Source organism: Tenrec ecaudatus, chromosome 12 (genome assembly GCF_050624435.1).
Source record: "Tenrec ecaudatus isolate mTenEca1 chromosome 12, mTenEca1.hap1, whole genome shotgun sequence".
NCBI lineage: Eukaryota > Metazoa > Chordata > Mammalia > Afrosoricida > Tenrecidae > Tenrec > Tenrec ecaudatus.
In genome coordinates this window covers 70842728-70854815 of record NC_134541.1, presented here as the reverse complement: position 1 = coordinate 70854815, position 12088 = coordinate 70842728, and the positions used below count along the sequence as shown (strand labels likewise).

The 12088-nt window shown below is 48.2% G+C and overlaps 1 protein-coding gene across 1 annotated transcript; it reads left to right on the top strand.

The window, feature by feature from the left end:
• Window positions 1–2583: 2583 nt before the first annotated feature.
• On the top strand, window positions 2584–10727 carry NRGN (neurogranin). Its single transcript, XM_075528005.1, has 4 exons — window positions 2584–2703; window positions 9000–9223; window positions 9503–9520; window positions 9989–10727. Exons 1-2 carry the CDS (start codon window positions 2584–2586, stop codon window positions 9216–9218), a joined length of 339 nt encoding a protein of 112 aa, XP_075384120.1. The 3' UTR covers window positions 9219–9223; window positions 9503–9520; window positions 9989–10727.
• The last annotated feature ends 1361 nt before the right edge of the window (window positions 10728–12088 follow it).

Below are 12088 nucleotides of genomic sequence, written 5' to 3'. Positions count from 1 at the left end.
GTTTTGAGAATGGTTATGGCAACAAATGTACAAATGTGCTTGACACAATGGGTGTATGTATGGATTGTGATATGAGTCGTAGGAGTCCCCAATAAAATGATTTAAAAAAGAAAAAGACAACTACTTTGTCCAAACTGGTGGCTGTGTTACACTCTAAGAGTTGGCCTATGGGACCAAGGCCCTAGACCAGGCAGTATAACATGGCCTTAGACCCGACAATCTCATCTGGTCTTACTCCGCCAAGGACCAGACCCTCCCAGAGTGAGGCCGTCTGCTCCTCACGGTACTCAAACGTAGGATATTCTGTACTGCATCTGTTCCTTTTCCTAGTTCTGGTATTTAAGGATCTGTGGCTCCGAGTCCCATCCAGTCCTCTTGATGATAAACCTCAGCAACCTGGGAAACATGTGACTTTGATATGCTGTGTTAAAGAATCCACTTCTGTGCACATCTTTGTGGCTGTCATGTACAACCGCATGCTCTCAGTGTGTCTGTGGTTGTAGAATAGGGAGAATGGCTGTGCTTTTGAATCTATATGGACTTGCCAGTTACAGGAGGCCTAGGGTAGATGAGTTTGTGTCTGTCTTTTCATTCAGGTCTCCGCCTTCCTCTCTGTCTTTTTCTTACCTCAGAGTCTCCCGCCCATCCCCCAGGGCCAGCATTGTGGCTGATCTTGCGTGGGCGCCTCAAGTGGGCTGGTACTGAAATGGTTGTTTTGAGGATGGACCTGCCAGCTGCCATCTCTGGTCTCCCATGGGCCTGCCAGTGTTCAGAGACACCCTCACTGAACATACAGGTGTTTTTCATGAAGAGAGAAGGACTGTGCTGCCTGGGTTGGAGTCAGGGAAGGGAGTGGGAAGGAGGGGGCTGTAAAGATTTTCCCCTTTCAGCTCTGACCAGCAGGAAGAAGGGCCCAGAAGCAGCACAGGCTGCAGAGGGATGTTGCCTAGCAACTTGGGAGACTTTATTGCAAACTCACCCAATCCAGAAATCCTCAGCTCTAATTTGGGAAGAGAAAAAGGACACAGTCCAGGTCTAACATCCTCTCTGCCCCCATTTTTCTTCCTCCCCAAGTCTCTGAATTCTAGAGTTGAGTCCAGTGCGAGCCGGCAGGACCTTCATCCCCAGATGTCCAAGGACTCAAGTCCTCAGGACACTGTGCCATTTGGTGGAGGTTGAGGGTAGAGGATATGCCAGAGACAGATGGGGGAACAGATTTTCAGTTACAAGGGTGGGTGGGTTCCAAACATGCTGGGAAAGACATCCCTACACCTCAAGCCCTGGAATTCCAGCCAACATGCAATTCAACTTAACTGCTTCCATCATGGCTGGACATCAGAATCTTCCTCCCACTCGCTTTCCCTTTCACAGGCAAATCCTCTGGCTAAACCGCCTGGTAGGGAGGAGGCCTGAAACAGCCAGGCTAGGACTGGGCTGGCCTGGGACTGATTGCACTGTTGTTTCAGAGTGGCCTGTACCACCCAAATCCATTAGTCCTTGTCCAGCCCCTTCCTCTTCTACTTCAGTCAACAGGAGCTCGGCAGCAGCTGTTGTTTTCTCAAACATGCCCGCCTCTCTCACACGTCATGCTACCAGTTCTGGGGTCCTGACAAGTTGAGGGAGATTGGCGATCAAAAGAGTGACACACTATCCCTCCTAGATGATCCCCCAAACTCTTCCCAGCTAATTACAAAGCCCACACTCTTCCTCCGCCGTGAATTCAAGCAACCAGTTACTCTGGAAATTCTCTTATTTGTGTTTAGGGTATGTTTCTTCTTCCCAGGGACATTGGGGACAGTAGCCACTTGTTGTCCTAGCTTGAAACAAGCAATGGAAAGTTTAGGGAGAGTCCGTTATAAAGGAGGAGTCAGAGGGAAGTTTCTCCCAAGTCTGTAGATAAATGCATTACATATGGGTGTTGTTCAAATATGTTGTCTGTTTCGTGCAGGATGACAAGCTATACCCATAGGCAGGCAGACAGAGATGTAATGTGGGCATCTTGGTTAGAGTAATGGCCTCTGTGTGTGTGCCCATAGCACACGACCTCTGCATTTCCCTGCTCAGGTTGTTGATAAAGTCTGTGTGATTATTTCCACTCATTGTATCTGCTGATTAAGGGTGTCTGCATGTTGAGAGAAATGCACGTTTCAGTGACACTGGGCTAAATCCTATCTGGATGTGTGGGGCCTGGGAGTTTTTGTGTTTACAAGTCCATCTTGGCTTGTGTTGTGTACCCAGGGGTGCTACAACAGGAGTGGTGAGGGGACTTTTCTTTAACTCATCTCATGAAGCAGGTCTTGGCTGACTGAGGGGGGGAAGTTAGAGGGAGCCATATTTGCGACTCTACCTAGACTGTGGAAGTGTGGAGAGGTGGGTGCGGGGTAAGTGGTTTTCTATACTAACTAGTCTCTGGGTGGGAAAGGGTGGCATGCCACATGTGTAATGAGGATGTTCGGGGCTTCCTTCTGCCTGCTACAGCAGGCAGACTCTGACTAGCAGCCTGCTGTTTAGCAAGGCAAGGGGATTGAGTTTGGGAGGTTGGGGTGTGTAGGAGGGAGGGATGGAAGTGTGTAGGCGGCCTGGATGCGGTACACGGAAGAGGGAGACGAACGGAGCCTAAAGAAGGAGTGGTCCTCCATGAAGTTTTCCACGCCCACCTGGGCAAAGGCTTCTCCTGATTGGGTCCTGGGTCGTGGGGCTCTGGTAACATTCTTGAGAGAGAGCTGAGCGCGGGAGAGAGGACCCCGGAGGAGAGCTGCTGGATCGGCGCAAGTCGGCTGGAGTCCCAGAACCACAGAGTCCCCACCCAGCCTCAAACAGACCCCACCCCACCCTGCTCAGACCTTCGCCCCAGCCAAGGACCCCCCAACACCAGCATGGACTGCTGCACCGTAAGTTAGAGGGCCGGGAATGGACACTCAGCTTGATGTGGGGCAAAGGGCACCCGAGGTGCTCCCGGAGGGCAAGTGAGGGATGGAAGTGGGTATAGAAGCCTAGGAGCGAGGAGGGTCCCTGCAGAGACGTGGGTGGTCAGTGGTGGAAGGCGCCGCCTACCTAGGAAGCCCCAGGGGGAAAGCCGCCCCCACCGCTCACCCCCTCCCCCAGACTCGGTTGGGCTGACAACCTGCTACATAATCCAGGGTCTCTTCCAAAAGGTTCTAACTCCAGCAGTAAAGCTGCAGGTTAGAGGAGAAGAGAACTTCCCTCAGCAGAAGATGCAAAAGGTCGTGTAGAGAAGCTGGGGCAATTCGCTTCCCCTAGCTTTCAGCCCCCACCCCAATTCCCCATCTCACAGCTGCCACTGTCGGTGGGCGGGCAGATTGAGCTCACCACCCTCTGACAATTGCCTGTACAACGCGGAATGGGACAATCAGTTCATATTGGCTAGCTTAGTCGTGATGCTTGGCAGCAAGCAGTAGTCCATATGGTCCTGGGAAGGTGTAGCCCCACCACCGACCCCACCCATGCCTTCTTGCTCTGTAGTGGACTGGGTGAAGTGACCTGGGAGAGCCCTGCTGGTGAGAGAAGGAAGTGACATTAATTTGTCACCCCCACAGGGGAACTTGGAGGCAGCAAGTACCTCACTGGAAAGTAGGTTGCTCCTTCAGTGACTTGCTATGAAAGCGCCTGACACAAGAGCTGGGTATGGTGACGAGTACAATAAATACATATTTGTATATGTATAAATAGATATGTGAATAATAAAGTACATATTAAAGCAAGTGTTTATAAACATAATTGCATTATTTAAGTATCTTTACTTTTAACTCCAAAGTATGGAACATAAAACAGAGTAGAACTGCCCCCTGTGTGTTTCTGAAACTGTAACTCTCTATGGCAAAAGAAAGCCTCATCTTTCTTCCACTGAATACATGGTGGTTTGGAACTGCTGACCTTGCTGTTACCAGTCAAAAGTGTTGAGTCAGAATCAACTAGAAGACAGTGAGTTTGGAGTTGTTTTACAAGTATGGGAGGGAGGAGGCCTGGCGGCATTGTGGGATAAACTTTGGGTTGCAAACTGAAATGTCGGTGGTTCAAATCCACCAGTCGCCTCCAGGAAGAAAGATGAGGCTGTCTGCTTCTGTAAAGATCTACAGTTTTCAAATCTCAGAAACCCTAGGATTGTTATGAATCTGAATTGACTTAATGGCAGTGCTTTCTGGTTTATGTTTGTTTGTTTTAAATATGGAAAACATGGCTTGAAATCCCATATTTCCAGTCATTCAGTCAACTTAGCTAATAAGCTAATAATATATGTTATATAATATATTATAACATATATATATCCAAATTCGTCAGCTTCCCACCCTCCACCTATTTGTGCACTAAAGAAAACCAAACAAAAGTGTTGGGTTGACGGAAGGACACCCTAGTAAAAAAAAATTTTTTTTAAAGGAAGGATACCCTAGTATAACAGTTTATAATTCGTGAATGCTTGCCATGGGATTAAAAAAAACAAAAACCCAACAGTGATCTCATAGAACTCACACACACTCCATGTATAAGAGTAGAACTGTGTTGTTCAGAGCTGTTAAATGCTAATTTTCCAAAGTAGATCACCAGGCCTTTCTTCTGAGGCACCTCTGGGTTGACTTGAACCACCAACCTTTTGGTTGACAGCTGAGCACATTAATCATTTGCATCACCTAGTACTTTATATGTATTATTTCCTCATGTTACCAATGTGCAAACTGATTATTTGTCCAAGGAAGCAGAATTTAAACTTGCCCTATCTGATTCAAATAGTTGTACTTTAAACTCTGGTCTAAATGTTTATTGATTTTCTCTCATAAAGCAAGTATTATGCTCATACCAACTGGAAGAGAAATAATGAGAATGCCAATATATTGTGAAAAGTATAACTAATGTCATTGAGTAATTTACGTAGAACTTGTTAAATGGGAAACTTTTACCCAAAACAAAATATTCTTTAAAAATATGCTCATAATAGAAAACGTTTTAATTAGGCAGACTTATAAAAAAGAAAATTGGCAGCCATGTACTATCCTACCGTCTGTAGAAAAGCCTCTGTGGCATATCACCTTCCATCTTTTCCTTCTGTGTTACACATCTGGAAGGAACTGGTTGTTCAATGAAGAATGGGCTCTTAAGGTGTCTGGGCTCCACTGAGGAGGAGGCTCTCCTCCTCTGCAGTGTTTCATAACGCAGAGAAAATAAAAGGATCATGGTTTCTGGAATTTGGGTGAGGCAGTGCGGATGATGGAGAAGAGAAGGCAGGAACCGTAGTCAATGGAAAGACTGGAGAGAACCCAGAAGCCCAGGAAGGGATGTTACACGGCACCTCTAGTGCTGGGTCAGATTTTTCTCTTACAAGCCCAGGAAGCATATTAAGAGGCCGGTAGATAGAGTTGAGATAAGTGTTGTCTGAAGAAAGGGGAGGCTGCCCATGTAAATGGTACATAGGAGTCTAATGACACAATTATTCCTAGGGCCCATGCTACAGTGTGCCCTGCACGTGAGCACGTTCTCCTTTCATCTTGTCTCAGGTCTGAAGGGCTTAATGACTTAGCAGAAGAGACACCCATTGTGAGACTGAACAATAGGTGAGGGGTGACAGGACACAGAGGGAACCATCAATTCTGTAAGACAGTGGTTCTCAACCTTCCTCATCTTGCGACCCTTTAATACAGATCCTCATGTTGCTGTGACCCTCCAACCATATAATTATTTTTGTTGCAACTTCCTAACTGCCATTTTGTTGTAATTTCACGTTGAGAACCTCTGCTATAAGGGTTGTGCTCAAGGATACCCTCAGTGCTGTAAAGTAGCGAAGATGATAAGCATGCGTTGGAGGCTGAAGGCAGGTCCCTCTTCGTACTTCATTCTGGAACTCTCCTCCCTGACCAAATGGCCTAAAAATAGCTTTAAAAACAATAAAAAATTTATGGCCATGGAGTCTGTTCCAACTCATAAATGACCCATTAGATCAGAGTAAAACTGCCCAATAAGATTTCTAAGGCTGTAATTCTTTAAAAAACAAAACAAAAACAACAGCCTCATCGTTCTCCCACAGAACAGCTGGAGGGTTTGAACTGCCTATCTTTTGGGTAACAGCACAGTGTCTCATCACTGCCCCACCAGGACTCCTGATTTACACAGCCACATATTGATTGATATGACTTCGCTGCATTCACCTAATAGGAAAAGACAAAGAAAGCCTTTGGGAGCGTTTTCTTTGCAAGGTCTAGTTGGCTTTGTCCAAATGAATTCACAGACTAATGATCTTCCACGAGGCAGTGAATAATAACACAAACTTCTTTACAAAATGTCCTTGAGGTTCAGTTTCCTGATTTTTTAAACGGGGATTATATGAGATTATTGTCAACACAGGGCCTAATATATAAAATGGTTATTGGTAGCTATTAGGATTTGTGAGCTGAAGGAGACCTTATTCATCTATGCCAAATTCTAGTAGTTGCTAAAGAAATTGAGACTCTTAGAGATGAAGTGACATGCCCCACTGAGAACAGAATCCAAGTTTCCTACCTTGTCAACCAGTTTGTTTTCCACCACCACTCCATTTCCCAAATGCCTCCCTGTTAATAAAAAACCTCACATGTAACATCAAATCTTGACTTTGGAAATCATCAACCCCAAGCCCAGCCCATGACCAAGGAGCCCCTTCAGGCTTCCTTTTACTCCCCCTCCTGCTCTGTCTATAAACAGGCCACCGACCAACACTGCCTTGAGAATTAAACCAGAGAGAGAGATCTAGTTCCAGGGAAGTGTAGCAAGTTAGGGGTAGGTAGCTTTGCCTATTGTTAGGAATTTTGGAAGTGTAATGGGTTACTAGCTGGGCTACTAACCATAAGGTGCAAAACCAATGAGAGAAAGATTGGACTTTCTGCTTCCACACAGAGTTACAGCCTCAGAAACACACACGGGCAGTTCTACTCTACTCTATAAGGTCACTATGAGTCAGGATCTAGGTGCTAGTCCAGGTAGACTAGAGAAACAAATTCATAGACACTCGTGTATTAGACAGAGCTTTGTACACAAGAGCAATTGAATATTGAGAAAACATCCCAGCCCAGTCCAGATGAAGTCCAGAAGTCTGGTATTATCCCATATGTCTGATACCAATCTATAAATTCTTCTTCAGACTCACACAACACGTACAATGATTCCAAATGCAGGATGATCCCAGGCCCGTAGGTGGAAAATCTTGTGGATCCACATGGTTTCTCCAACTCTGTGTCTCTGGCTGCCATCAGCCTGTCTCCACGTGGCTTGTCAACAAGAATGTCTCACAGAGTCTGCGCATGTGTCCCACCTCAAGTGAGCTATTTCTTAGCGCCTCCAAGTGAGGTCATCAAGCTGCCATCTGATTGACGGGTTAAACTCCACCCCTTCATTCTTAATCCTCTCAAATTGACAACAGTCATTCTGGATCCCCCTTGGGTGGGTGATGACACCAGGTTAGTATTATTATTTAAAAGAATCACAGTGTTCTTTTATTCTATTTATTAACTAGTTGTGTGAGAAAATACACATATTATTCGGTTTATTCTTTGCCATAACCCAAGGAGATCAGTATTGTGAAGAAGCTGAGACAGAAAGACATTGCAAAGCTAGCCAGTGGTGGAGCCTTGGTTCATTTTCTTGACTGCATTTTCTAATCCATTAGAGTGGTTCTGAGCTGCCCCTTAGTTGACCCAGCTCATGGTGACCCCATGCAAAGCTAGAGCCGACTGTTGTAATCCACAGATCAGCTGAGTTTTCAAACGTCAATTACCAGGTCTCTCTGCATAGTCTCATAGTCCGGAAGCTCTGCTGAAACTTACCATATATACTCGCGTATAAGCCCAGTTTTGTAGCACATTTTTAATGCAGCTCTTGTGGTAAAGTTAGGTGCTTCAGTTAATATTTGGGTTGGCTTATACTCGAGGTATGTACGGTATTCAACATCATAGCTGAAACCTTCCCTGGCAAACCAATGATGGCTGCACTGGGTTGCCTTAGCCCAGAATTAAGGACGGGACTCAAAGCCCACTCTTGCGTATGGAAAACAAGCATGCCGCCCCTGCACCACCAGTGCCCCTGATCCTATAGAGTTGTTGTTAGGTGTTGTCTCATTAGTTCCAGCTCACAGCAACCTGTGTACAACAAAACAAATCATTGCCTGGTGCTGTACCATCCTACAGTATAGAGTAAAGGTCAAAAATATACTTTGGGCTCAGACATACAAGGGTTTGAATCCTAAGTCTAGAACCAGGTAGGGTTCTAAACATTCTAAAGTTTAGAATGTAAACCTTAGTTTCATTATTGGTAAAGAAGAGTAACAATTAGCAATCACGCTGTAGCTTTATTGTGCAAATAAAATAATGCTTATAAAGGGCTGTGTTACTGAGAGTGGAGTAAGGTAAGTGCTGAAGAGCTGGCTATTGTCAGACTTCCTTTAATAATCTGGAAGGCGCATCATGCAAAGGGCCTCTTGTTCTGTCTTTAGCAAATGTTCCTTTGTCCTTCTTTAGAGGGAAATGTTTTCTCTGTCACTTCTCCCAGATTACCTCCTCTTTTCTGTTTTCCCTTCGTCTGGGAGATCAATGGAAAAGAGAGGCAGCCAAAAATTTGTTTTTAGGTTTCTATCCCCATAACTACCCTGATTCCAATGCAGGAAGGGACTGCCCTGCTAACTCTTCTCCACCACCTTCCAAGGAACCCCTGTCCATTCTTCAAACCCACCATCCAGTCAGCTCCAAAGTTCCCCTGAAGGGGGAGCCCATCGTTCACTCAGGACTATCTGGTGTGCTTGTGTCCCACCTACCCCATGGTGCACTTTCTTTCCTAACCTGGGAGTACACCTAGGAGTCCACCTGGCCCTGCCTGCCACCATCCAGAAATACTTAACATGCACTGCCCTTCGTGGGGACTGGTGCTCTTGTGTCTCCAGGGCCCCATCCCTATCTTAACTCTTGGTAGTCTCCTAGGGAATTTAGCTCAGTCACCCCAGAAGAACCTTCCTTCCCCGCCCCCAGGAAAGCGCCTGCTCCAAACCAGATGACATTCTAGACATCCCATTGGACGACCCAGGTGCTAATGCTGCAGCAGCGAAAATTCAAGCGAGCTTCCGGGGCCACATGGCGCGGAAGAAGATAAAGAGCGGAGAGCATGGCCGGAAGGGACCTGGCACCAGTTTGCCGGGAGGAGCAGGGGGCGCTCGGGGAGGAGCAGGCTGCGGTCCCAGCGGAGACTAAGCCAGGTAAGGTGCAGCCTGGAGGACGCAGCACCCAGCACCTGCTGACAGTGAACCTTAACCCCACCCCCAGGGAGCAGGGATGACTAAGGGCGGACTGGTGGGGGCAGAGGGGATGTGAGAGCAGCTAAGAGGGAGAGAGGTGGAAAACCCAAGGAGGTTAAGGTGGGTGATGGGTGGGGGCGGGTGGTGGTGATGGGGAGACTGCAGATCCGTTGGTTTCCCAGCGCGGCTCACCTGCTTTTCTCTCTAATTCTCCCTTTCTGCGTACCCGGACCCAAGAAGAACTGAGAATTTTCTAAGGTAAAATTATAACCCCGAAGTGGCAGGTTAGAACATTGCATGGGAGAAAAGGCTCCCAGCCCGCAGCCCGTTCCCTTGGCCTCCTTCCTCTCAGCTCTGGGAGGTTGGGGGTCGGTGGAATGTACCCCTGCGCCTGAAGGTTCCATAATGATCCTAATCACCCGAGGCAGGGACGGGGCATGACACTTGGCCTGACTCAGACACACCGCCATCCCCATCTGGCTGTACAAACCCAGCCGAAGGCCACACACACACACTGCGGTGTACACACGTACCTGCCACACAGCTGGGTGCAGCTCAGTGACTCTGGGTGGGGAGTTCTGGGTGACTTCCCCCCCCGCCCCCCCGCAGACACTCCCCTCTCTGGTATCCTGGCTCAAAAAGGGAAATGGGGGTGGAGGGGCAGAGGGGAACCAGAAGAGCACATACCGGAGAGGGCAGGTTCTCAAAGACCTTCTGTCTCCGCAGTTTCCAAGGAGAGATGGATGCAGTGCCCTGCCTGTTCGCAGTGACAAGACTTACCTGCAGTGTTTGTGATCCCCTCTTTCCCAGCAACCCGACAGCTTCAGGAGCTACCTGCGTCCTGACCAAGACTCTTTCCAGACAGGCTCCATCACGGAGTCGCCAAGTCGGAGCCCCTTTAGTTAGCTCTCCTGTCTAGTACCGCCCCTTTTGCCCTGGTTCCCTGCTCTGGGCCCTGCTCTCCATCGTCCCAAGCTGCCCTTGGCTCCTGCCCGCTCCCCCGCGGTCCAGCATGCAGCTCTGCCTTCACTGCCAGGGGCGCTTTCCCTGAGCAAGTGGTGTCCCAAGCACTCCCTTTCAAAGGGAGCAGCTCCCTTAACAAAAAGACCCCTTTGTTCAGTACGCCCCTAAAGGGGGCACCCATTTCTCCATGCTGTCTCTGCCCAAACCCAGCCTCAGGGATTTTTATCCAGGCCCAGGAGAGAAGAGAGTTTTTATGGTGTCCGAAACCCCCTGCACTGATTCAAAGAAGTCCCTGTTTCACACCCCAATTCCACTCCTGCCTGTAATCTGCCCTCCCTTCTACACAAAGCAACCTGAGCTGGCTCCACAGCTCTCTGTTTAAGCAAGGCCCAGGGGTGAGGGTGCGTGATGGGGGTGGGGAGAGGCTCACCCCTGGCTCCTGGGGCTGTGGCTGGAAGGTTTTTAATCTTGGTGTGTGCATGTAACCGTGCTGGGCTGGAATGTGAACAATAAAGAGGAATGCCCCAGTGTGCAGAGGGTGCCCAGTGGGAGGGAGTCTGGGTGCAAATAGCCAGTGCTTGGAGCTCAAAATTGTCACCTCTGTCTAGGCCAAAACGCTGGAGTGGGGGGGATGCTGGGGTGGGGGGTGGGGAGGAAGGGCCCAACCAGGTATAAATTCTGACTCAACCCCCATGCCTACAGTAACAGTTCTCACATTCCACGCCCTTTCCTTCACTTTCTGACTACAGGATTCTTAGAGACCTACAGAATGAAGAGGGAGGCCAAGGTACACAAAGGCTTTTATTATTAACATCCCACCTAATCTCTTCCCTCCTCCAAGCATTAGGAGGGAAGGGAATTCACACTGCCATAGAGAGCTTGGGCCTGGTGGTTAACACAGTGCTGGCAGATGTGGTCCTCTCCTGGAACCCACTGCTAGCATCTTCCTTCGAAGACGTCTGCTCAGAAATGCACGGAGCCATGGCATCCTCCCTGATGGACAGAAGCAAATTGTTAGTGAAGGTCAGCTCTGACTCCTCCCTCAGGAGGCGCTGGCCTTTCAGTGTTGCTGTGCTTGAAAATCATCCCTGCCCTTGGTTAGCATGAAGCGTTCAATGTCCCGTCACTCCCCAAAACCACACACACAGACCCAGATTCTGCTTTAGTCAGGATAGCATGCCAAAATGGAAGTCAGAATGTTTGCCAAGCTCCCAGTAATTTCTGCCTAGGCCACTTGAGGACCACACTTGGTGAGTCCATTTGGGTTCCTATATTGCACCCCAGAACTAAGAGCTAAAGTGGATAATGGAGGCTACTTCTATGTCTCCTTTCCATACTGCCACCCACAAAGGAATGAAATTCATTTGAGCTCAGGACAAATTCAGCTCCTTGCATCCATTGCCGGCTACCCGTCCCGGGTTAGCGATGTGTACAAAACAGCAAAGAAAATGGTCTTAAGTGTGAAGACGGACAGGCAGTCCTGAAGAGAGAGTCTAACGTGCCCCTGTCTGAGAACAAACCCTTTGCCCTTTTACCCTGCTCAACCTACCTTGCCTACATACTCCTGCTGCTGCTGCTGCAACCACACCATCAAATCCCAGGGTTGGGCAGTACTCACTTGCCCTAAACCTTCCTAAAGACCTCTATTTGAGGGTTGAAGGGACCTACTTAATGTGATCCTGTCCTCCCTTTCTGTCCCCCTAGTCCTCTACTTACCGAAGTTCACTACCCCCATATGTTTCCTTGGGTCTCTTCTTCCTTTCCTTCCAGAACCTGACCAGGCAAAATGCAGCAACTGACAGGAATAACACACTCAGGAGCACCCCAGTCAGAGCCCCAGCTACTCGGCCTTTGGAGATGTCT